This window comes from Martes martes, assembly GCF_963455335.1.
Source record: "Martes martes genome assembly, chromosome: 9".
NCBI lineage: Eukaryota > Metazoa > Chordata > Mammalia > Carnivora > Mustelidae > Martes > Martes martes.
Window position 1 is genome coordinate 85,819,562 of NC_137896.1, and position 27,715 is coordinate 85,847,276.

The following is a 27,715-nucleotide window of genomic DNA, read 5'->3' on the forward strand; positions in this document are numbered from 1 at the left end:
GCACTCATTCTGTCTTTAAAAAGACAGAAGAGCCAACTGACTGCAAAGGAACCATCATTTGCTGAGCCATGTGTGAGACGCTACCCATGACCCCAGCCTAAAAAGGGCTCAGGGCTGAGGTAAGGAACTCTAAGTTATATGTGAATGAATTTAAACTCTAAATGTACTACAAGAAAGAACTTTTTATATAAGGACTCCTTTTGTAGAATACCTTTCTTGAAAAATCAGATTCTCTTACCTATTAATATTACATTGGTTCTAACTAGGCACGCACATTTATTAGTGATTTGCCTCATGAGAGTATCCTTTTTAGTGTTCGTAATTAATACATAAAAGCATTTAAAAATCACTACATGAAATAAAGTAAGAAGCAAGAAGGGACAAAAAAGAGAAACCATGTTTATTTGGAAAATATCACTTTTTTTCTTTAATACCAGCTTTTGATATCCAGTTCAGAACTTATCCTAGCTTGAAGTGTGTGTGTGTGTGTGTGTGTGTGTGTGTGAGCGAGAGAGAGAGAGAGACAGAGAGACAGAGAGGAAGAGAAAAAGAGAAATTGAAAACCAATGATTGATTTCACATATTTGTTCACTTAGAATGCCGACTTAAACTTTAGACCATTAAGAAATGCTACAAATCCATACAAATCAGACATAAAATGCTAATTTGACATAAGAAATGACACTACACACATACTAAAACTAGCAGGCCTAAACAAAATCATCTCAGAAACAATTAAAATAGATAAATATAGCTATAGTGACAACCTACATATGATGTAAATAGTAACCTTATTTTATTTTTAAAAACAACCAGGTTTCTAGTCTCCATCTAGGACAGTCCTTCCAAAGTACCTCAAAATATGCTAAGTATTTTTCTAACCCTAATACACAAGCAGAATTCTGTGCTCCCCTTGCAGCAATAGCTATTAGAAAATCTTAACCTCACCAAGAAATTCAAACAGAGAAAAAAGAAAAAGCCTGAATTTACTTAAATAACTATGCTAAATATCTTACCTTCACAATTTAAAGGCAAAAACTTTAAAAAGAGAAGGACTTCACCAAAACACAAACACACTGCTCTAGAACCCCCAAGATTTGGCCAAAAAGCCCCATAAAGAAATGATTACTCACAACATGTTGGGTGTCAAACTAATATTCTAACTCTATTTTAATCTAAATTGTTAAATTCCATTTCTGACATAAATCAGCTGAAGGCACCTTGATACCACTTCACTTATTTGTATCTTCTTCATTCCTAAATAGATTTCAGGGGTGGAACACAGACAGTTGAGAAGTATACCTAGGAAATAATACTATATTTGATGCAATCCTTCACTAGCATCAGTGTAAAACATACAGCTTTCTTTAAACCTAGCTCGGCACATACATTTACAATCAAATGATTAATCAAAAGACTTGCAAATCTTCCAATCTACAAAGAACTTCCAACTGGCAGGCTGGTACGAGTTTTATGTAACAAGGCAGTAAAAAGTTAAAATTCACTGCACGCAGTTTTTCCTCGGGACAAAAATTAGAGAACTCCGCATATATCAGTACTGATTTAATCTCAGACATATGACAGCAACTTTGTGTGGTGATTTCCAAGAACAAATCATTAAAAAAACAAAAACAAAAACACAAGAAACAAAAAACTACAGATACAAGGAAACAAAAACCAGTTTTAGAAGATGGAAAAACTAGGAGTAGGACACCCCACCTGGAGGTCCCCCAACTTCATACAGAAAATCATGTTGTCAATTGTCCTAAGCAGCTCAAAATTAAAGTTTCTGTTATAAAATTGTGCAAATACTTGCTGTTAAGAGTGGAGAAAACCAATGTACTACCATACTCTAGCTTCCTACCTTAACTCTAACTCGACCTCCAGATAACAAGCAACAGGTCAGAGACACTCAGGTTAACCTAACTTACATAGAAACCCCACTAAGAAAAGCTTTCAGTTTTTAAGTTCTACAAGTGTGATTTAAAAACAAAACACAAATTTCAAAACAAATCACAGCATCTTCTCTTAATTCGTAAACTTAACAAAACCTTAATCAAAGGTCTAAGCATTTGCATACATTGCCATTGTCTTTAGATATTCCAATTAAATGTACTACACTTTCTTTGGGCTGAATGAAGAGAAGCACGGTAAAACAAAGGCCAAGTATTCTAAAAACACACAATCCTCCCAGATTGAAGTGCAGGGCCCAGAAATTCAACACCCGGCATCCTTGAAAGAAAATGAGAGCTGAATCTCTTTGTGATAACAATTCCAATATAAATTCCATTATTTAAACTCCCCCACAGATTACTGGAAAAATATGAGGTAATTTCACAAAAATCACAAATTGAGTGGAATAATTATAACCGATATATAAATAAGGATTTACTAAAAAAGGCTTCAGAGGGTGATATTTTAAATCAAGGTGTTAAATACAAAAGGTGTCTTGTGTTGCTCAACCGCCCAGAGTTGCAGATGCTCCTTATTCTACAGTTACAGATTTGGCAAGATTCCGGGGGAAATCAACCTGCAAAGAAACAATATGTGAAAGACTGTACAGACTGGGCGGGGGGTTGGGGGGTAGGGAGGGAGAAACAGCGACTCTAAGCAAATTACTTTTGCGTATAGAACCAGAAAACAACATGTTCCTCAACCATCTTAATTACAAAAAATAAAAAACTACAATTAGAAAACAAAGTCAAATAATACATCTTAAAAATCCTGGAATGAGGAAAAAGCACCCTGAAGGAGCTAGCTCAGCAGAGAAAGCGCTCTGTGGTCCTCTGCAAAAGGTGCAGCCCACTCGGAGGGTAATGGGCCTCAGGCAGCTAATGTGGGATTTGCCAGCAGCTTCCACGCATCTTTCTAGCAGTGGCCCACCCTGGTGCTACAGACCCCCTGACAGTAGTGGTTCCTTGCAATTCCTACCCTGGCGGATGGCACAGTGGCCTCCCTCCCCTGCCTTTCCCCAGGTCTTCTAATGGCTGTGTAAGCTCTAAGCCTAATTCTCCCTGTTAAATCCTTTCTTACTAGAAATGCCAGTCAGTAGTGATTTAGAGGAGTTGTGTGTGAGAGCAGGATGTTGGGCTGTCATGACCGAGGGACTGGGGATACTAAACCCTGCAATGTGTGGGGGCGTCCCAAAGAACTGCCAGCCACCCTGAAGGAAACAGAAGACACCTGGGGATTCCCCAAGGAGGTAATCTCCAATCACAGAGATAAGCTCCAAGGTTCCTTCAGGTTCTATGGGTAAAAAAAGGTCATGACGTAATCTCTGAACTGGGCCATGCAAATGTGACAGGTGACAGATAAATACCTAAGGGATTTCTCCAATGCTGTAGCTAAAAATTTAGAAGGAAAACTATGAATGAACCAGGTAGAAAGCGAACTCAAGATTTCTCCGGGGCCCGTCACTCACGTCATAGCCTCTCAGCACAGCCAGGTGGAAAGCCAGCAGCTGCAAGGGGATCACACTGAGGATGCCCTGCAAGCAGTCCACTGAGTGGGGCACCTTGATTGTTCTGTTTGTGTTCTTAATGGTCTCGGTATCTTCCTTATCACAAATCACCACTGGGCGTCCCTGGCAAAGAAAACACACACACACACAAAATCGCTGGTAAGCAAAGGCAGAGCTGTTGCACACGCACGTGTAGATTTTGCACTGCCCACATGCACGTGGCCTCACTGACTCACAATCCTACGTGGTAACTCAGATTGATCTGACTTGCAGCCAAGGAAACGGAAACTGTGGGATTCGGTAATTTATTCAAACTCACACAACTGAGAAATACCGAGCTCAGTTAACAGCCAGTAGTATCTTTGGGGCTTTATATAAAAGCCGAGTGAGCTGAAGAAAACTCAGTTAAACACAACACCTGTAATAGTAACATAAAACCCAGTTTTTCCTGAAATATACTTTCAAGAATATTAACTTGAAAGGGAGAAGCACACACTGAGAGAGGACAGGATCGGGAGACTAGGACCTCAGTTTTGGTCTTGGTTCTGCTTATTATGAGATCAGGAGCTGGGTGCTGTCAAAACTCTTGAGTATCTCAGTTTCTTCACATGTAAACCTCCACATGTTCTGTAAGCCTCCTACTGGGCACTGGTTTATCACTTTAAAGTCATAAAATTCAAATAAGCTTTAGTGACCCAACTCTTAGACAACCCTGGTGCCCTCCCAGGAGCCCCTAACTTACCTGCCTGGCAACCACCTGCTGAAGAGCGTTCTGACACTTGGCGTAAGTGTGATCTCTCATGATGATCATGATAACCGGCATCAACTTATCCACCAATGCCAGAGGGCCATGTTTCAATTCACCAGCAAGGATGCCTTCAGAGTGCATGTAAGTGATTTCTTTGATTTTCTAACAGGAAAGAACTAGATTAGTCTATAGTCTGTTTTTCGAAAACCCATTCTTATGCAAATATTACATGAAACATCTGCTGTCTGAAGTCACTATTTAGCCAGAAGTATAAAAGGACCACTGACCTGTAAATATAGGTGAATAGATCATTATTTCTAAACTATCATGTAACTGGAAGTCTGTTTATTTATTAAGTAAGTAACTAGAAGTTCTAAACCCACAAAAACTTGAAGATTTCAGATGATGATGAATTCCTATTACTCTGTAACTGTTTTTACTTGCCTCATGTTTACTTCCATGAAATCTCACACCTAGAAAACTTAATCTCTTACTCACATGTAGGCAACAAATTAACCCAAGTAGTTAACTAACTTGCTAAATCCAAATCAAGGTGGTAAAATGTATTTTTCTTGATATTCACTTTTTTTTAAGTCTTTTTTTTAAGATTTTATTTATTTATTTGACAGAGAGAGAGAGAGAGATCACAAGTAGGCAGAGAGGCAGGCAGAGATAGAAGGGGGTAAGCAGGCTCCCCACTAAGCAGAGAGTCCGATGTGGGGCTCGATCCCAGGACCCTGAGACCATGACCTGAACCAAAGGCAGAGGCTTAACCCACTGAGCCACCCAGGCACCCTGATATTCATTTTTGAATTAAGTATTGTTGCCCTTTCTCAAGATAACAAATCTGAGTGCATAAATACAGAGACATTTTCAAAAGTCCTACCTATTTCATTTGATCTAAAAGTATGTATGACTGTATGCCAGGTCCGTAAGTCCTCAGACCACAACTGTAAGTGAGAAGACTTACCAGTGCCCCTTCAAGACAAGTAGCATAATGATAGCCACGTCCCATTATCAAGACTGACTTCTGGTGATAAAGTTCTGTTGCCAGTTTCTGAATTTCATCATCCATGCTCAATACCTCCTTAATCAAATCTGTTAAGAAGTAATATTAACAAAGTCTATGAAAAAAGGGTAATAAACTGAATGATATAATAACAATATATTGGAAGCAATCAACAAAAGGACAGTATTTCTTTTTTTTTTTTTAAGATTTTTTTCTTTTATTTATTTGACAGAGATCACAAGTAGGCAGAGAGGCAGGCAGAGAGAGAGAGGCGGAAGCAGGCTGCCTGCTGAGCGGAGAGCCCCATGCGGGGCTCGATCCCAGGACCATGGGATGGTGACCTGAGCCAAAGGCAGAGGCTCTAACCCACTGAGCCACCCAGGTGCCCCAAAGACCACTGTTTCTATTTAGTGAAAGATTTTTAAAAACACAGATGCCAAAGAAGGAGGATCTTTTTGACTAAATAGCTACAAGCCATAGACAGCTTCAAGGACGAGAAAAGGCTTCACCCATTAGCCACTCCCGCAGATAACAAACATCCACTGTGAGATCTTCATACCAGGCAGTCGCTTTAGTCCAAGCATGATCTCTTTGCGTCTCTCTTGCATGGAGATCCTGTCATCACACATCATGAGGGCAAACATGACAAGGGATACAAATTGGCTGGTGTAAGCCTGAAACACCATAGAAAAGCAGAATTAGTTGCAGTTGCATTTTAAGAAGTTGGGATTTTTTAATTAAAAAAAAAAAGATTAAAATAAAGAATTCCCTCCCATTGGTTTTATAAATATGTATTGTCTATTAAAAACAAAACAAAACACTGTTAGGGAGCCTGGGTGGCTCAGTTGGTTAAGTGACTGCCTTGGGCTCAGGTCATCATCCTGGAGTCCCAGAACTGAGTCCGGAATCAGGCTCCCAGCTCAGGAGGAAGTCTGCTTCTCCATCTGACCCTCTCCCCTCTCACTCTCTCTCAAATAAATAAATATTTAACAAAAAACAAAACAGCATTAGTTAACAGCAAACTGAATCAGTGCTTGGGAAATCTATCACTAGTGTTTTTTGAATTTGAACAATGACTTAACCTTTATTTCCAAATACAAAACAAAAGTTCCTTATAACGCAGCAGATGCTTACCAAATCCCTAATACCATCAGAAAGGAACAGAAACATGCAAAGGAAGGTGAGCAGAGTGTAAATCTGCACGTGCATAACCAGATTAGGTTTTTTTATCTAAGTCAAAAGCAAAGCTGAAGGACTTTCCCTGAGGTACTTGCACTGGTTTTTTTTTTTTTTTTTTAATTGTTTTTTTTTTTTCACCTTTGCCCATTGCTTATACTTCACTCCCACCTTTTTTTTTCTCCAGTTTGACTTAAAAAAATTTTTTTAAAGCTCAATTGTAGAAAAGTGGGTAGAAACAAGAAAAATCATTTTTTTAAAAAGATTTTATTTATTTATTTGACAGACAGAAATCACAAGTAGGCAGAGAGGCAGGCAGAGGGGCGGGGGGGGGGGGGGAGGCAGGCTCCCCGCCAAGCAGACAGCCTGATGCGGGGCTTGATCCTAGGACCCTGGGACTATGACCGGAGCCGAAGGCAGAGATTTTAACCCACTGAGCCACCCAGGTACCCCAGAAAAATCATTTTTTTAAAGATTTTATTTATTTATTTGACAGAGACAAACAGCCAGAGAGAGAACACAAGCAAGGGGAGTGGGAGAGGGAGAAGCAGGTGTCCCACTGAATAGGGAGCCCGATGCAAGGCTCGATCCCAGAACCCTGAGATCATGACCTGAGCCACCCAGGCGCCCCTAATCATCATACTTAAATGTAAAATTACATTTTAATAACATGATATTAATAACATTTGTGAATACTGCCTACTAATCTTTACTGCCCTTCTTCTTTCTTTAAATGGTTAAGAAAATCAATTGGTAGATATATTCTTATAACTTGCCATATTCTTAATTTAATCACAAGCACTTTCCCAAGGAAGAATGCATTCTTTCTTGCTTACTAAACCACAGCAGTTTTTCCTCTCTTTAGGTGTCAGATGGCCCATCTGTTACAGGTACATTTACAAGATTCTCATGAGAATTAAATGAGACCAATGTAAAACATTCAGTGTAATGCCTAACACGCAGGCTCAAAACAAACTTTTACTGATGAAAGCTTAAACTAAGAGACATCTATTTTCCTAGGCTAGAGAACTGTGAATGTTTTAAAATGTGCAGTCAACGACCAAGACTATTTTCATTCCCATTAGCTGTATGAGACTGTGAGATGAATGTTCTGCCACATTCTCTGCAATACTTAAAATTATCTTTTTAATAAGTTTTTACCATTTGGTTGTTAGACAATGGTCTCTTGCTACCACTTTATCATACATATCTTAAATCTTTCAAGACTGTTTTCATGTTCATTAGCCAATTATGTTTTCTCTTTTAATAATTAATTATATGTTCTTTACTTATTACTGGACCTGGGAGTTTTGGGGGGTTTTGGTTGTTTTTTGTTGGTGCTAAGAATGTCTTCACTGTTAGGTTTCAAATACTTTTTCCCAGTTTGGATTAACCCTTTTATAATGGTATTTATTAACTTAGCAAGTTTTATTTTTTTAACTTTGAGTAGTACTTTTAAGCCTAATCCTTCCACCCTAACATCAGTTAAGTATTATTAAATTTTCCTCATTTTATTGTTTTCATTGTCCCTTTTTGACTTTTAGTCCATCTGAAATTGATTTTAGTGCAAAATGTTAACTTGTGTTTTTACTCTTATAAATAGCCAATTTTCCCTCCATTTCACACACACTTTCTCTATTGGCTTGTGACATTTCCTGCAGTCTCTAGTCTCTGCAGCCACCCAGGCACACCCCCCCCCTTTTTTTAAGATTTATTTATTTATGTGTGTGTGAGAAAGAGAGAGCACAAGGGAGGATGGGGCAGAGAGAGGGAAGGAGAAAATCTCAAGCAGACTTCCTGCTGAGTGGAGCCCAAAGAGGGGCTCCATCTCAGGACCCTGAGATCATGACCTGAGCTGAGATCAAGAGTCAGATGCTTAGGGGTGTCTGGGTGGCTCAGTCATTAAGCATCTGCCTTCGGCTCAGGTCATGATCCCAGGGTCCTGGGATTGAGCCCCGCATTGGGCTCCCTCTCCCACTCCCCCTGCTTGTATTCCCTCTCTCACTGTTTCTCTCTCTGTGAAATAAATAAATAAAATCTTTTTAAAAAAGTCAGTGCTTAACTGACAGAGCCACAAAGGCACCTCTGTACTAAGACTTTTTAATAGTAGTTCTGGTATCTTTTTAATTCATTGATCATTTAAAGAAACTAAATTTTATGTTTTAGGCATTTGAATTTCTTATTTATATTTCTATTCTTAAATCACCAGGACTGTTGTGGTGTAGCCAGCTATAGTACTATGTATAATTTTAACATTAAGAAATTTATTCTGAGTCTTCTTGTAGATTATAGGCTGAATTTCTATGACTCTTCTCAGGATAAGGGATCACTTCATCAATGACTCTCTTCCTGTCATAATGTGGATAATGAGCCTCCTGTATAATAAAATCACAATCTGTTAAAGCTCCTGATAGTTAAATGAAACTTCCCAATAGTTAAATGAGACTCCCTACTTCTTGCTGAGCTTCCCAGCGGCCAGCTGCTCATACATTCCTCCACAGCCACCTGTCCCTGTGCTATGATGGGGTCCACCAGCAGGAGCACTGGCATGGATTTGCAGTCCCTTGCCTTCAGGCTAATGGGCAATTCCAGGCCCTTCTGGTCTACTTTTTCCTACTGATGCTTACTTTTCAATAAACTAATTAATCACAAAACATATGATCAGGATGGGGGAGAGACCCACTATCTGGGACCCCTGGCATACCTAAAGTGTTTCTGGCTCAAACCAATCAGATGAGTTCCAATTCCTCCAGCCCATGACTAAAACTGTTATTCTACAGAGTAATGTTTCCTTATTTGGACTTAAGACATCTTGATCCTGGTTCTTAGGTATAAATATTAAACAGAATAGCTTTAACGCACATATTTTTCCATTGCATTCCCATTAAAGCTTAATTTCCAATTCCATGTTTTTCATTTCACCAACAGATACCAGAAAACCACTTATGAGAAAAGTAAGTTACACCTCACGTTTAGAATTTACTGAGGTTTGAAAGAATTCACCAGGAAAAAGTTGACTCTGAACTTTTAAACTTGGTTTTACTTTATATTTGGCCAAAAGCTGTATCAGTTTATTTTTAAAACTCAACAAAAGTCAGTACTGTGGTTAAATTTTAAACACCTGCACTAACATAAAAAACTGCTAAATCTGCACATTTATGCCCATCAGTTCCTACAGAAATATCAAATTGTCTACAGTCTGATATTATGAGAAACTCGGTAATCTCTCTCTCTCTTTAACCCTGACAGTTTTTCAGGCAAAGTTGGAGATTTACAATCAAGATTATAGAAATCTTGGGCTAGGTCTATCACAGGGGCAGGGATGAGGACCAATGATGAACTTCTTTGATCACCTACTAACAAAAACTTCTATTTACCATTCAGAAACGCTCTACAACTAAACACTGCAAAACTTTTGTAACTCCAAGCCCAGAATGTCAAGCAGCTGAAGAAAGCAAAATTACTTTAAAGTCCAAGAAAAATTAAAGTAAGACTGTCATACTTACTAAAATTTTTAAGGGAGCCATTATTTTTAAAGACGTTAATTAAAATATATACTATGAAAAGATGCTTTTTTTCTTATACAAGGTGTAACCATTGGGGGAAACTGGGTGAGAAGTACATGGACTTCTCTACTATCTTTGCAACTTCCTATAAACCCTAGAGTTACTTCAAAATAAAAAGATTAAAAAAAAAAAGACCTGCAAAAAAGAACTACTGCTAGAAATAACACCATTAAAAAGTCTCAAAAACATCAACGGTGAAACCCTTTTTCACTATGTTGTTAAAGAGAAGGAGCCAGACACAAAAGACATGTATTATACAAATCCCATTTATAAGAAATTTCTGGAAGATGAAATAGTACAGCAAGAGAAAGCAACTGTAGCTGCCTCAGGCTGAGGCTGAGAGGCAGGGGTGGGGGGCTGACTGTAAAAGAGCACAAAAGGAACATTTTTTAAGTGAATTAGTCTTCTAAAACAGACTGTGGTGACAGTTACACAGCCAAATTTACTAAAACTGTATACCAAAAATTGGTGAATGTTATGGTGGTGAAACTTATACCTCAATAGAGCTGAAATGTTAATGATAGAATCTAGGTGATGGGCATATGGGTGTTAATATAAAATTATAATATATAATATATATATTATATATAATATATATAATATATATATTATATATAGGAATTTTATATTATATATTATAATTATATATATATATATTATATATATATATAATTATAATATATAATATAAAATTCCTTTAACTTCACTGTGTGTTTGAAAATGATGATAATAAAATGTTAAGAAAGGGCACCTGGGTGGCTCAGTTGGTTAAGTGTCTGCCTTCGGCTCAGGGTCCTGGGATTAAGCCCTTGTTCACACTCCCTACTCAGTGGGGAGCCTGCTTCTCCCTCTCCCCCCCGGCCCCCACTTGTGCTCTCTCTAATCAATCAAATATTAAAAATAAATAAAAATAAAATGTTGAGAAAATTGAAGTTTTTGTGAACAAGAGAATTAGAAATTAAAAAAACTAAACTTCCCCAGGCAGCTCACAGTTCAAGAAAGATTTTTTTGAAAAGTTAAGTGAAGAGCACCCATTCAGTGCTACGACCCTGTATCTCACATATACCACGGTGAAGCCCTTGTTTCACCATGTGTTGTGAATAAAGGAGCCTTGGAATTCCAATCCCTGATCAAAGCTGTCTGTCTGGATACTGTTCCAAAAATCCATAAGCTGCTCCTGAGGGCAGCTGGATATTTATTCAGGCACAGAATGGAAACCCAAGCACAAACATCTTACATGTTTTAATTACCACATGGAGAAAATTCAGGTTTCAGCTTTCTGTAAATTATAGTGTTAGCAACATCAAAGTAACCATGAAACAAAAAACCTCACTCAGGGTTTTTATATAAGAATCACAAATTTTCCAGAAAAAAAAAAATCTGAGGTTCTTTAAGAGGAAAAAATTCAAATGTGGTTCTGTACGTGTTAACATCATCTTCCACACTCCCTTAATTAGAATCAAATCCACCAATACCTAAGCATCTTATTAGAAGATCAGTAGGAAATATTATGCTTAAGCAGAAAAACAGAAATGTTGAAATCATAAAGAGTAATACAATTATGTAGAGAGAATTTTAAGATTCCTATTTTTATTACTAATACTAAATTTCTGTATATTCCAATTTCAAAGAGCAAAGTAGTCTCAATAGGCCTTAAAAAAGGTGTTTTAAGTCTTAAGTCTCCACAGATAGAGTATCAAAAGAGAAACAGATATTGTCATATAATACTCATTTTAATTGTTTTAAATTGTCAAATTTTTTTAAAGATTTTATTTATTTATTTGACAGAGATCACAAGTGGGCAGAGAGGCAGGCACAGAGGAGGGGAAGCAGGGTCCCTGCTGAGCAGAGAGCCAATGCGGGGCTTGATCCCAGGACCCTGAGATCATGACCTGAGCCGAAGGCAGAGGCTCAACCCACTGAGTCACCCGGGTGCCCCCAAACTAGCAAATTTTATACCAAAAAGTGTACAATCCCTTACAAACTCCCACAGATAATATGTGTATTTTGGCATAGTTATTAGAAGCTATGAGTATGTAAATTGTCAAAAATTATTAGAATTAAGCTGGATGCTCCTAATCTTTTATTTTTCTTTTTTCTTTTTTTTCCTAATCTGTTATTTTTCTAATTCCCTACTACACTTACTAAAAGAAGAGGACATCAGACTTACCATGTACCCTGCTGCACTGACAGGAGGAACATAAGTGATGAATAGACACAGCCAGCATGAAACTTATTTACGCTTGTCCCTTTTAGCCTCAGGAGTGTTTTATCTATTATGCACTGTTATGATTAGTAAACTATATGAGCTCTGTAAGTGCTAACAAATGAACTATAAGGTATGGATTAGTGTGTTCCACCCCCACTATGATAACAAAATCAAGAGAACTAAGTCAGGAACTTACCTTTGTGCTGGCCACACCAATCTCGGGCCCAGCATTAATGTGAACGCCACAGTCTGTCTCCCTTGATATGGAACTGCCCACGGTGTTCGTGATCCCCACAGTTAAAGCTCCTCTCTCCTTGCAATACCGAAGACCCATCAGGGTGTCTGCTGTCTCACCTATATAAGAAGGAAGACAAATGTAACACACAGAGCAGTCAGCAGACACTGTTTCTTAGATGCAAAAACAAAAAACTGACTACACTTTCAACGGTATCATTTAAGAAAAATTTTTTAAAACATGACCAGGGGCACCTGTGTGGCTCCATCGGTTGAGCGTCTGACTCTTGATTTCAGCTCAGGTTATGATCTCATGGTCCTGAGATCGAGCCCCACATCAGGCTCCACTCCATGCTCAGCAGGGAGTCTGCCTGAGATTCTCTCTCCCTACCCCCACCCCACCCCCGCCCCAGCTTGCACACACACTCTCTCTCTAAAACAATCTTTAAAATTATATATATATAAAAAAAATGCACTTTAAAATAATGAATTTGTGGGGTGCCTGGGTGGCTCAGTCGTTAAGCATCTGCCTTCGGCTCAGGTCATGATCCCAGGGTCATGGGATTGAGCCCCACATCAGGCTCCTTGCTTGGTAGGAAGCCAGCTTCTCCCTCTCCCACTTCCCCTGCTTATATTCTCTTTCTCACTGTGTCTCTCTGTCAAATAAATAAAAATAAATAAAATCTTTAAATAAATAAATAAATAAATAAATAAATAAAATAATAAATTTGTAAAACTTTAAATAGTAAGTTCCTACTTATTATGATCGCCTTTTCTGATCTTTGAAAATTCAGCTCCTTGAGTGTAAAATGTGTTAATTTTACTAACTCATAGAGAATTACATAGTATCAATATAAATCTGTATTTGTCAGGTCATCTGCAATACCTGTTTATCTTTTAATATCAGCTTTCGCCAAGGTACGCTATAATTATTAGAATGAATGACTTTCCTTTCTTTCAAGGCTTTAAAATTAGCATACCTGACTGACTAATGAAAAAGCAAACATCATCTCGAAAAACTGGAGTGTTTCTATCCAGGAAATCACTGGCAAGCTCCACCATGACAGGCAACTCAGTCAGCTCTTCAAGAACTTGACGTGTCTGCAGAGAAAAGATGATTCGGTTGTATAACCTTAGTTCAAATACTCTTTCTCACTGGACTTCCTTGGAGTCAATGTACACTTTTCATTTCTTTTTACTATAAAAATGATACACATGCATTATTAGAAAATACAAACAATACTGATTAAAGCATAAAAAATAATCAAAATCCCCCCAGCCAGGATATAAGTACTGTTAACATCTTAGTACAAGACTCTTTAGTTATCAATGCATGTATTCTTAAAAGCAAATACACCCACACAAATACAATGTTTTGAGAAGCAGAAAAAGCACTGCTCTGAGTTAGCTTGTCTATTATCTCTAACTTCCCAATTCCTAATCTTGAAATGGCAATTCATATAACACCAAGTCACTGAGAGATTTCAGAGAGAACCAAAGACACATAAACCCCCTGTGAAAAATTAAGCACTTCAAAAATATCATGTATTCATAAAGTCGTAACGTTACCAAAAAAAAAGTCAATACACTTTGGAACTCCTGTTTAAGAAAGCTCAAGCTCACAATTTCCAAACTCTGTAGTATGGAGAGGGAAGTAGGGGGTAGTATGCTTCTAAGCCAACAGCATCTTAGCATTTCTTTTACTAATTTCCATTCTAATCCAATTCCTTTTACTCTAAACATCAGAAAACTTCCAAGACAATAGAAAAATGTAAACTTTGAGGCAGCAAAAATTTGAGGCCCTACAGGTAGGTGCACACATTTACTTGTGGAGACCACCTGCTGCTCTAGGCAAAGGGCCCACCCTCTTGCCCCATCACCGCATTCCTCCTTCACAGGAGTGAAGAACTGTATAGGTTTCCTTACTTCATATCCCTTTAACTTTTCTGTCCACACAAGTAAACTAAATGGTTTTATCCTGTAGCCCTGGTTTGGCACTTTAGAACAATGTTGTAACACCACTTACAGAAAGTCTTCAAAGATAAAATCTTATTTTTTAACAAATCTTTTCCAGTGCTATATTTTACTTACTAATTATATGTAACTAAGTTACTGACCCTAAAATGCTGGACATTTTCCCTCAAACAAACAAAAATCAAACTTTACTCCCTCATTTACGATATAAATGTTCCACTGGAATTATATTCTTCAAAATAAAAAGAGAAAGATACAAATCTAGCAACTTAACAGATATTTTAAAACATACCTTGCTAAAGTAATCTCAAGTTTTATCTGTGCTAATAAATATCTTTTTCTTTCAGTGGAAGTAACTCTTTATAAATACACAGCATGACATATTTGCACTGGAAGAGACTAATATACTGTCATAAATTCTATTCTATGTCACTGTAAAAACCCAGAGACAAGTAACACTTTGAAAAGCAAACTGTACTTAGAATGAGTTCAGTTGATTGTTATTGTTCAGGATACATATTATATACTAAAAAAGCATTTATGCGTATGTGTCATTCACTTTGGACTCCACCAAAAAAAACCCATAAAAAAACAAAAACTAAAAAAAACCCAAAAACTAGATAGAATAGAATTAACAACACTATTTTGTATGATAAACCCTAAAGGGACTTCTCACATTTGTTAACTAAAGTAGTCTCAGCATCTACCAACACACAAAACAAAACAAACTTTAACATTTTCTCAAATTTCCTAATTAGAGAATTCTAACCTAGCATATATTTTCTGCCCTAAAATTCAGGTTTAGCATGAGATGAAACATTTAATCAAAATTTTAATTTCTGAATAGAGGGGTCTCTCAGTAACAACAGATCTAAAGCCACCAGGGAACTGGCCAATCCTCTCATTCACACTCATGTCTTCAAGTCATTCTTTTTTCCCCCACGTTTGAAACAACCACTTTCTAGAACTCTTTCCTTCAATACTGATTTCTAGACTTTCCTTTTTAGACCATGTGATCTGAGGAGTGGACTGAGAGAGGACTGAGATGCAAGGGCTGGACAACTACCCGATTTCCATCACTAGTTATATGACTCGTTCCCACAGGTACAGATCATAGATATTTTTGCCCCCAAATCACTATGTCACAAACTCTCAAAATAGAAACTGAATGTGTAAGGGTCTTCTGTACTTACAGAAGTTGACACCAACAGCATTGTAAATGGTGTAGTTATAAGAAAACTACATCTGGATCTCATTTATTGGACTAAGACTATTACACTCCTATGCTTCGGCACTGACAACCAACACACATCTTTGATACAGAATTTCAGCTTCCCAAAAATTAATTCGAAATAGATTAAACACTTAAATGAAAGGCCTGAAACCAAGGACTTCCTAGAAAAAAACACAGGAACAAAGTTCCTTGACATGGGTCTTGGTGATGATTTCTTGGCTATGACACCTAAAGCAAAAGCAACAAAATAAAAAATAAAAAAGTGGGATTACATCAAATCACAGCAAAGAAAACGATCAACAAAGTGAAAAGTCACACTACAGAACGGGAAAAAAGTATCTGCAAACCAAGTATCTAGTAAGGGACTAATATCCAAAACATATAAAGAACTCAAGTGAAAAAAAGAAAACAAATAACCCAATTTTAAAATGGGCAAATGGGGGCACCTGGGTGGCTAAGTGGATTAAAGCCTCTGCTTTCGGCTCAGGTCATGATCCCAGGCTCCTGGGATCGAGCCCCACATTGGGCTCTCTGCTTAGCAGGAAGCTCTCTGCTTCCCTTCCTCTCTCTGCCTGCCTGCCTCTCTGCCTACTTGTCATCTCCGTCTGTCAAATAAATAAATAAAATCTTTAAAAAAAAAAAAAAGGGGGCAAATGACCTGCATATACATTTCCCCAAAGAAAATATACAGGGGTGCCTGAGTGGCTCAGAGGGTAAGCCTCTGTCTTTGGCTCAGGTCATGGTCTCAGGGTCCTGGGATCGAGTCCCGCATCAGGCTCTCTGCTCAGCAGGGAGACTGCTTCCTCCTCTCTCTCTGCCTGCCTCTCTGCCTACTGGTGATCTCTGTGTTAAATAAATAAAAATCTTTAAAAAAAAAAAAAAGAAAGAAAGAAAATACACAAATGGCCAACAGGTACATGAAAAGATGCTCAACATTACTAGTCATTAGGGAAATGTAAATCAAAACGACAATGCGGTATCTCCTTATGTCTGTTAGCACAGCCATCATCAAAAAGACAAGAGAAAACAAATGCTGGTGTAGATGTGGAGAAAAGAGAACCCTTGTGCATTGTTGGTGGGAATGTCAACTGGTGCAGCCGTCATGAAAAATATTACGGTAGATCCTCAAAAGATTAAAAATAGAACTACCATATGATCTGGCAATTCCATTTCTGGGAATATATTCAAAGCTAAAGAGAACACTAACTTGAAAAGATATCTGCATCCTCATGTTCATAGCAACATTATTCACAAAAGCCAAGACACAGAAACAACCTACATGTCCATCATTTGCTGAATGGATAATGTCGTGGTGCATACACACACACACAAACACACACACACACACAAACGCACACACACACACACACACACACACACACACACACACACACAGAATAATATTATTCAGCCATGAAAAATGAGAAAATCCCACCATCTGTGACAACACGGATGGATCTTGAGGGCATTATACTAAGTGAAATAAGTATCACAGACAAAAACAAATACTGTATGATTCACTTATATGTGGAATCTAAAAAATAATACAAAACAAACTCATAGAAAAAGGGATTAGACTTTGGTTACCAGAGGTAGGGGTGGGGGGAGAGGGGACTGGAGGAAGGTAGTAAAAGGTACAAACTTCCAGTTATAAGATAAACAAGCACTAGGGATATAATGTACGACATGATGACTACAGCAAACACTGCAGTAGGATATACAGGAAAGTTGTTAAGACAGTAAATCCTAAGAATTCTCATCACACAGGAGAATTTCTTTCCTTTATTCTTTTGTTTTTATTGTACCTCTATGAGAAGATGGATGTTAACCGAACCTACTGTGGCCATGATTTCACAATATATTTAACTTGAACCATCATGCCATAGGTCTTAAACTTATACAACGATGTATGTCAATTATTTCTCAATAAAACTAGAAAAAATTTAACTTAAGTTTGTTTTAATTTAGCTTCCTAAAAAATAAAGAACGAAGTCTGACAAGAAGCAGACTTCCTTCGTTTGCAGAAATGCGCCTACCAAGTAAAATCCTGTTGAGGTTCACACATGCCAACCAGCCATCTGTCTGAGCCAAGAAAATGAGAAGCAAAACCTAAGGACTGCTCCTACAGAAAAATCTTCCCACTCTTTGCCTTCCATGAAGACACCGCAGGTGGGCCACCTATATATCTAAGAGTCTTTCTAAAGCAAATTTTCCACTGATAAATAAGTCCAAGCAGCTACTTTTAACATTTCTGTCCCCCACCTTCCTGATTTTTGTCTTAACAACATGAAAAGGTAACATCGTGTTTTAACAAACTGTAATTTTACATGGTGTGTTACAGACACATTCTGATATCCAACCTCAAACAGTTAAAATCTCAAGAAGCCACTTACTGCTACACCAGCATGGTAGCTCGTCCCACAGGCAATAAGAATCAAACGCCGACACCTCTGGATCTCCTTAATGTGATCTTTCAAACCGCCCAAATTCACTGAAATAAAAGTTTGTGAATATAATTATTGAGGAAAGGACCACAGGAAAAAGGTAATCACTTTTCGTGAGTGTCCACTGCCAATATGGGAAACACTACCACTTTAAAGAATTATATACGGTTTTGAAGACTTAATTAAACGGGCACCTGGGTGGCTCAGTCACTAAGCGTCTGCCTTCGGCTCAGGTCATGATCGCAGGGTCCTGGGATCGAGCCCCACATCAGGCTCCCTGCTCAGCAGGGAGCCTGCTTCTCCCTCTCTCTCCCTCTGCCTGTTGCTCTGCCTACTTGTGCTCTCTGTCTCTCTGTCAAATAAATAAATAAAATTTTAAAAAAAAAAGAACTTTTATGAGGAAGATAACATTGATAAAAGTCCTTTTTAAAATCATGAACTTCTGAAAGTTTCTCTGTCTTCCCTTGTGAGATAAATCTTTTTCCTGATCTTTCTTCCAAGACTACCATAGGTGGTCTTTACTGCTACTCTCCCAGTTTTTCCAGCTCAACCCCCTTCAACAAGCCCCTCTCCCCACACCCACAAACGCAGCTCCTGCTTCTCTCCTTCCCTTCCCCATCGCCTTAGCCTAGACAGGACAACATCCTAAGTGGCAACTGCTCCTCAGCCTCTCGCCCCTCCAGGGCACGCTGCTCAGACAAGCACCCAGTTCACTCCAGTGAAGCTCTGATCGCCTTGGCTCCTAAGCCTCCTAACAGCTCTGTAATTTCTACACAAGGAGGTCCCCCCCGCACCCCCGCCCGACAGTAGAGCATTCAAGAACCCCTTTGGCAGGTCCTCCCATCTTCTTTCCCAGATGTACTGCTCCTTACTCCTCTTTAGGTAGTAGATGTGGCAAACTGGACCACACAGTATTCTACCAATAGCTTGCCCGTGGTCTTCCACTATCTCCCCCCTTAGCTAACGCTGTTTTCTCTAACTGCAGTGCTCTGTGTCATCTTCACCTTCCAAATCCTTGAAACTCATGCCTGCCTGCTTCGTGAAGCCTTCCGTGGCCCCAAAGCCCCTGCCCACAGACAGATTTATTGTCTACTCCAAATTCAACAGTGAACTTTAAACATCTCAACATTAAACTATGTCTCTAGTGTCATTTATCGTATTTTACCTTTAAGTAATTATATATTTGCCCCCTTCTAGATTTATAAGAACCTCAAAGAGATCATATCAGAAATAACTTCCCTATAGTCCCTATGTTCAACATGATGTTCTGAACACAAGACGTTCTATTTATAATTCAGCTTCAACAAATCTCTCCTGTTGAGAAAGTCTGATGCTGCTTAGAAAAGAAAAAGACACAGAGACAGCATTTACTCAGAGAAATCATTCTCTGGACATCTCTGAAAATCATTACCAGGACATGGCATAAGGAAGAAGACACTTAACACTGCACATATGACACACAGATTCAGGATGAGAGTTTTACACCCTAACAATTATTTGTCAAAAATGAATTAATGCTGAGAAGTTTAGCCCAAAGTTTGTTTGCTACACTGTTTATTAAACTGGTCCCGATGAATGAGCAGTGTTCCCAAAATGGGAGTTCGCAATAAAGAGGTTAGAGACAACTTAGGACCCCAGAACGTCAATCTCAAACTCATCTCTGCAGGTGCCCAAGTTCCTGTGACACAGGGTCCAGGCAGAATTTCCAGAAAGAAGACCAGGGCTGCCCTCTCAGCTCATCCTAGGCAGGCAGGAAGGTACATGTTATCCCAGAAGGCGTTAAGCAAACACCTGGAAAGCCTCTGGGAAGTTCACACCTTCACTCACTTAGAAACTGAGAGAGAAAATCCAGGCTGAGCAGATACATGCAAGCTTCCCAAGGAGAGAGAGACCAGGTCTCACTCCTCTTGGAATTTACAGTGCCCAGAAGAGTCCCTGCTACACAGCAAGTGCCCAAAAAGGTTTTCTGAAGTGAAAAGAGGTTAAATGTTTTTAATGGTACACTGGAGGACATCCCCATCCCACTCCAGAAAAATCATGCTAATACTGACAATTTTCAAATGTTGACTTCCTAGCCAGTTTTTATATTTTTGATAACTACCTTATTAAGATATGTCACATACCATAAATTCACCCTGTTAAAGTCCACGGTCAGTGGTTTTCAGTATATTCAGAGCCGTACAACCATCAGCACCACCTGATTTTGGAACATTTCATCACCTGCCCCAAAACCCATAGCCATTAGCGTCACTCTTCATTCCCATCCCCTCGACCTCTGACAACCATTAGTTATTACCTCCCCTTTTTTATTGCAGTAAAATAGATGTAGCATCAACTTAACATTAACCATTGTTAAGTGTACAGTACAGCTCCACGGCATTAAGCCCATTCACACTGTTGGGCAACCATCGCTATCATCCATCTCCAGAACTTTCTCATCTTCTCAAACTGAAACACTCTCCCTGCCCCTGGTAACCACTGATCTACCCCTGCTCTATGCCTCTGGCATCTGACAATTCTAGGCGCACCTCACGTCAGTGGACTCACATATGGGGGGGGGGGGGTTGTGACAGACAAGTGGACGCCGTTGGTGGCCGGCAGCCACAGCTTTCTGTCAGGCTATAAAGGACAAGGAGTTTTCAGGCCCTGCCAGTGCCAACCCCCACAGGAGGCTCTGAAATAATCATCCATAGTTCATTACCAGTATAGTCATCAAAGTTGACTCTTCCTCGCATCGTGTTCACAACGGACTCAGGCTGCTCAAAAATTTCTTTCTGCATGAATGAACTGAAGTTGCCTGAAGTAACATAAATTGTATCATTAAGAAATCTGTACCAACTGAAGTCTACCTTTTGTAACATAATCTCAGGAAGGCAGTAGAGTACAATATTCACATAAGATATTTTGCCCTGTGTGAAGAAAAATACATAAGGAGGAAAACTCACTTTATTAACTTCACACCTAAAACACGCAGTTAGAACAAAACAGAAGAGAGGGACAGACTTAAGTTTTAGACTCAGATTTGTTTCAAATGATGGTTCTATCCTTTAACACCTAAATGGCTCTGGGGAAATTCCCTCATCCATAAAATAAGAACAGCAACTATTTCACAGCACTATTGTGTGTTAGTGTAGGGGAGACCTGACATGTAGCTGTTAAGAATAAATGTTAGCTTTTAGCCCACCATGACCCCATGAGAAAGGGGAAGAAAAGTCATTTTTAAGAAAAATCATCTTAACAGTTCACAAGAGCAAACATTATAGTAGGCCTAAGTGTGTCAGGCACTGTTCTGAAGGCTCTACATAAATTATTTTCTCTTCATCCTCAAAACAACCTTAATGAGTTAAGTTCTACTATCCACATTATTTATATATTCTATACATACATATTCTCTCGGGAGAGGAATAAAGAACAGAACATAAGCTATGTTCATAAAGTATCTTAAAAATATCAAGTACTATTTAAACAATCAGCCTCTTTTTTAATTTAACAAACAACCAACCATGAATTAGTTTGAAGAATAACTACTTTAAGAACAGCAGGTAATTTTTCCAAAAAATCATCCCATTTCCTGGGATTATCCCCTCACTAATTGTCTGGAAGATTTCAGTCAGCACTGTGTCATCAGATTCCTACACAACCACAGGAAGCAGAATGTGTCCTTTCCATTAAGAACACCAAGCTACAACATGACAAAAACTTTCACCCTTCATGATCTGCTGCAGTTCCATCTGGAGGGTCTGCACAGCTCGTCCAGGATGATCTCCCGCAGTCCGTTTAATTCGATGGATAGAAAGACGGCCATCCACCACCGCTGCAACATCATCATCTTCAAGGAAGATGACACGATTGGTATGTTCTATGACAGCACTATAAAAAGGAGATATTACAATCAATAATCAAGGATGGTTACTACAAATACAACTACCATTAGGACACACAGACCAAGTTTAAATACAAACTTGGGGCACCTAGGTGGCTCAGTCAGTTGAGCATCTGACTCTTGATTTTAGCTCAGGTCATGATCTCAGGGTCATGGGATCAAGCCCCATGTCAGGCTCCGTGCTCAGTGAGGAGTCTGCTTGAAATTCTCTCTCCCCCTCTCCCTCTGTCCCTCCTCTCTCTCTCTCTCTCAAATAAAAAAATCTTTAAAAAATACAAACCTATCATTGTGCAGTATCTTTGATAACTTTCTGGTTACCCAAGCCATTCCCTACAGGGCAGTGTCCCCTACTAGGGACAATGAACAAAAGGACCTCTATGCAACACCCTAAACCAAATTAGATTCGATCAAATCAGAAAGCATGGTTATTTCCTCCTCATTCTATCTCCAAATCCTTCCACTTTGTACTCCTAAATATTTCTCAAAGCCTCTATGTCCACCACCACAAGCCAGTTCAAGCTACCATCAGATCTTGGATGAACTATGGCAGCAGCCTGCTAACTTACCCAACCACATTCCTTCCCTCCCTCCATCCATTCTCCATCTCTGCCAAAATGAGTATCAAAAGGTAACTCAAACCAAGATTTCTCTCTCACCCAACAACCACTTGATGGCTTTTCTTTGGCTTTTCAGAAAACAACAAAAACACCTTACCATGACCCTACCTCCTTCTCTAGCCGCATCTCCCACTTCCTCTATTCCAGCCATACTCATACCCGTCCCAAACTCTTACAGACTGACCAATCTGCAGTAAATGAAATGTTCTTCCCTCTACCTCTTCACCTAACTAACTCCTAACATCTCCTTATCTCTCAAGTGTCACTCCCTTAAAGAAATTCACCCACAGGAGAGTGAGTTACCCTGTTACAGGCATTCTTGTCACAGCTGGAATTCTATACTTGTATGATTGATTAAAATTTGTCTTCTCCATTAAGGAAAAGCTCCTCAAGGACAAGTTTGTACACACACACACATACAGATAAATAAATTTTTCTTAAAAAAAATTTTTTTGGAGTAATCTCCACCCTCAACGTGGGACTCGAACTCACAACCCCAAGCTCACATTCAAACTCACAACCCTGAGATCAAGAGTCACAGGCTCCACTGGCTGAGCCAGCCAGGCACTCCTCAGACAAGTATATTTTTATTTTTACTCACAATTGTCTCCTAAGCCTAGGACATGGATTTGCTCAGAGTGTTCAATATGAACCTATCAGTCAATGACAAAAGGATGATAAGCTTCTGCAATTTCCAGTTTATTAAAGCCATAACTGTCAATTCTGTAACAAACCTACTTAATGACAACGATGCATCCTAGCACTGAGTATACTCTGGCAAAGATTAGGAAACAGTCAAAACTTATTTTCCCACTGAGATGATGCAATCCCAGCAGTCTTAAACTATGACCCTTTCTCATCTTCAGACCCTCTCACTTTCAGGCACAACGAATGACTCAAGTGCTTGCTGGCAACCTGAGCGATCCATTCGATCCTCCCCACTGTTGGTATTCCATTTCTAAATGCATCTAACCGTCCCACGGTACTTCTTGCTCTAAATGTCTTAGTCTAGTACTATTTCTTTTATAAAAGTGATTATGTGGCAAACTACTTCCGAATTAAAAAAGGCAGGCGTCCTTATTGGACTAAAACTATAATGGTTTAGCAAGCATACTGTAATTGCTGGGACACTAAGCCATTCTGTTCTCCAATCTAAAATCTCTCCTCCCTATAAAACCGGGTAAGGCTCCAGAAAGAAGAGGAAAAATAATAAAAGAGCTCAGAGTAAATATGCAGAAACAAGTCTCAAGGACTGTTCTCTTTTCTTGGTAAACTGACCTACGTGCTTTGAATTCAGAGGAAAAATATTCTTAGAACCCCATCTCCATTTAAAAGGACACCTACATTTTTCCCTAATTGACAAAATTCTCCCACACAGGATGACTAGATATGCATAAAATGACTTTTGGTTTCAGTAACATGAGAAGTTTTACTTAAGTTCTCTGAACCAACGAAGGAAGCTCACCTCGCATCAGAAGCAAAGTAATATTCCACTGCTTTTTCTTCCACAGGGAAAAGGCAAGTTGTGCTGTCCACACGAGAGAGATTGCAGCTTCCCTTTTTGTCCTTCCCTAGAGCACAGAGTTAACACAAATCAGCAATCATGCAGGAAACCATGGCCAGTGGATAAACAGACATAACTTTCTATAAAATCAACAAAAAACCATAGCAACACAAAATAATTTCAGCAACTCTGAGATGCTAGGTAGATCACCTTATTTCCATGCAATAAGCCAACAAGAACAACAGACACAGGTGTAGAGTGAAACAGCAACTATCAAAGAGAGCGTGGCAGATGAGAGTGCTAATTACACATTTTTAAAGCGGAATATTTCTCTTCCTGGTAAAAGGCAAATAATTCACTAATATCACTAACTTTTTTTAATCAACAGTATGTATCACCTAATTTTAACTTTACACAAAACTTGATAGAATACATATAAGTTTATGTAACTAAACTTACAAAAATTACATTAAAAATCAAAATTGTGCAATGAATAAAATGAAGACTGATGGCATATTAATTTTTATTATAACAAAACTTCTCTAAATTTTAACAGTAAGTCAGCACAACAAATCAAGCTGTAGTTTATACTAACTCTGATTTCAAAACAAAACAAAGATACTTAGAACTCTCTATCATACACTATATGTGGCCCTACTGCTAAGGATTGGAAATACCATAAACCTAGAACCTCTTCTTTCTTAAAATTGGGTTTTCTTACATTTCTTTTAAGTTAGGATAAAATACGGTCCTTCTGCAATAATATCCTTTTAATCCTAGAACTTTAGAATTCTGGCATCTCTACTTAATTTGTCAAGTCATGAGTGAAGAACTTTTTTCCTTTTGGCTCACTCACAACAAAAGTCAAAGGTGGAAAGCAAAGTGCAGTTTGACAAATTAGCCAAATATGGGGGGGGAGGAACCCATTACTTGAAGACTATATAACACAGAGACAAAAAAAAAACACCTTTTTCTGAGATCAGGACATTTACAGACCTTATAACTATGGACACAATGGCCAGAGGACACAATAAATATACTTGCAAAAATTCATATTGTATCTATCCTCTAAAATGCATGTCTATAAAGACTTGCTTGTAAGTATTCTTAGAAATATACATCCAAAGTTCTCCATAATCGTATGATGTGTTTTAGACATGAAAACAAAACAGCTCTGTACATCTTTCCATCCAAATTCAAAAGCAAAAAAGGTATCACACTTTTAAAAATACATATAAGATGACATCCTAGGAAAAATTACACTACAGGAAGAGAAAACAGATGGGTGTTTGTCAAGGCCTGATATGGAACAAGGGAACAAGGGCTGGCTACAACTCTCCAGCTGGAGGGAACTTTCATGGGCATGGAATCGTTCTGCACTTTGACTGGGGTGGTTAACAACTATTTGCACTTGACAAAACTCATGAAACTGCACATCAAAAACAGTGAACATTCCTGATGTTAAAAAAATTGAATTAAAAAATATAAAGAATAGCCTAGGACCAATATTTTCAAAATAAATACAACTAGCTTTAGTTGATTCAATGCCCTACTGGTTGCCAAGTTTCACTATCTTCCTTCTCCAGATATTTATTCTTCAAGTAACAAGGTATATTTTATTATAATATCTAGAAGGATTTAATATCATTGCCTATTTAAATGAAAAGAACATTACCACCTGATGCCTACACAACTCCTGCAATCTACAAAATGTTTTGCCGTACATAGATTTTCTCATCTGATTTCAGTAGAATACAATCATCACCATCCCCTCTTACTTTGTCAGAAGTTACACCTGGAAAAAATAGCGAAAATCTAAAAGCCCCCTTTATACAGCCTCTTTAATAAGAGGCTAAACTTTTTAAACTCAACTTTGCTGAGCCACACATCATCTACCTACGAGGAGCTACAGAAATAAAAGCTACTAAAATGTAATTCATGATCATAAAAAGATGCCTCATGTTAAGTTTTTCTTCTAACTTCTTAAGACCTTAGCCAGGGGCGCCTGGGTGGCTCAGTGGGTTAACGACTCTGCCTTCGGCTCAGGTCATGATCCCAGGGTCCTGCCATCAAGCCCCGCATCAGGCTCTCTGCTTGGCGGAGAGCCTGCTTCCTCCTCTCTCTCTGCCTGCTTCTCTGCCTACCTGTGATCTCTGTCAAATAAATAAATAAAATCTTTAAAAAAAAAAAAAAAGACCTTAGCCAATGTTTTTCCATTCTTTCTTTCTAAGAGCAGCCCAAGAAAATGTACGAGGTAACATAAAAGTAATGTATAAAAAGAGCAGGATTATTAACAGAAATTTGGAACCCTGGATTCAAAATTCTCTACTTTCACTGGTTATACTAGTTTTTCTTCTTAAAAGGGAAGGACAGGGAGGAAGTAAGAAGATATCCTAACATTTCATGACTGAAGGCTACATAAGGAACTAACTTTCCACTTTAGATAAAAGAGCTAAACCAGCCACTATCTAAAGATGAAAGGTTCAGAGTCCTTTGCTAATATTTTTTCAAGAAACCAAGACTTATACATTAATAATAATGGGTTTCAATTTTCTGAATTTACCACTCCCTATCTTTTACTTGGAAAGCTTTTAATAATAATTAAATGAAAAGAGCATGCCATTTGTTTTCTGTCTAATTTTATCAATAAAATGACCCAGAATTTGTATGGCTGAAAGTCCTATAAAGAAAAATAAACTTCAAACAAACAAAAAGACTCCAATTTCAAACAAGGCAATCAAGATGTGAATGTGAATCTAAAAGTAAAATGTCATGCATAAAATAAAGATCATTTAAACATAACTTAGTAAAAAGATAGAATAAATTAAATAACTACCACTGAATTCAATCTACAATAGCCTAGCATACAATGCTCTTTCCCAATCTAAACATCTTACTTATATTAATGTATCTTACATGATTTTAATTTTTAAAAAAAACTTTATGATTTAAAATCTTAGAAATTTCAAAGAAACAAATTATTAAAAGCACTTTTCTAAATGCCAAAAGCAGACAGACAAAATATACTCTGCAAATTAGAAAAATGTCAAAATATGTTTCCCCATAAAAAAAGCACATTTTTAGAGGCTCAGCACATTCATTCACTCCAAGAACAAAGAATTAGTAAAGAATGAACAAAAGAGGGTAAGATTCCTCCCCATCCATGCAGAGTGCATTTCCCACCTCTTTCTCCCTGTGATCCCCACCGTGTGAATTTTGATCCAATCTGAGTCCTAGCTAAGGATATACAACAGAAAAAAATTCTCCTCGTCAGAGAAATCACAACAGCAAATCCTTTTCACGTCTAGACAGAACTATATACACATATGTGTGGATCTGACCAAAGAGACATTTATTTCAATTTAATGAACACAATTCTTTTTATCTACTGCACTCAAATTTATTCCTCTTGGCAAGACATAGCAAGAGTTTTTACCTGTTCTGTAGAGTATTGGAATGTGATCAGTAGAGAGTTTATGTTCACTTCGTACACCAATCAAAAGAGGGCTACCTCGTCTGTTAGTGCAAAATTAGGCAGAATTACATCATTTTCATAAATAATGCACAGATACAAATTTTCATGAGCCAACACTCATCAAATAATGTCTAACTTTTTCCCTTTCCCCTTTAAACTCGGCTTCAGGTATAACAAAACAG

At 38.3% G+C, this 27,715-nt stretch overlaps 1 protein-coding gene across 2 annotated transcripts in view; it reads right to left on the reverse strand.

The window, feature by feature from the left end:
* Positions 1-375: 375 nt before the first annotated feature.
* GFPT1 (glutamine--fructose-6-phosphate transaminase 1) overlaps positions 376-27,715 on the reverse strand; it is a 54,028-nt gene continuing 26,688 nt past the window's right edge. The window contains exons 8-20 of one of the 2 annotated variants that reach the window (XM_080813299.1): positions 27,495-27,574; positions 27,242-27,295; positions 24,020-24,125; positions 21,761-21,924; positions 20,756-20,851; positions 18,004-18,101; positions 13,383-13,503; positions 12,365-12,522; positions 5,777-5,891; positions 5,179-5,306; positions 4,203-4,370; positions 3,422-3,583; positions 376-2,530 (exon numbers count right to left, since the gene is read on the reverse strand). In XM_080813299.1, coding sequence (XP_080669425.1) covers positions 2,486-2,530; positions 3,422-3,583; positions 4,203-4,370; positions 5,179-5,306; positions 5,777-5,891; positions 12,365-12,522; positions 13,383-13,503; positions 18,004-18,101; positions 20,756-20,851; positions 21,761-21,924; positions 24,020-24,125; positions 27,242-27,295; positions 27,495-27,574 — 1,495 coding nt within the window. In that variant the 3' untranslated portion in view covers positions 376-2,485. The remainder of the gene's footprint in view (positions 2,531-3,421; positions 3,584-4,202; positions 4,371-5,178; positions 5,307-5,776; positions 5,892-12,364; positions 12,523-13,382; positions 13,504-18,003; positions 18,102-20,755; positions 20,852-21,760; positions 21,925-24,019; positions 24,126-27,241; positions 27,296-27,494; positions 27,575-27,715) is intronic. The other variant, XM_080813300.1, reaches the window with a different exon arrangement.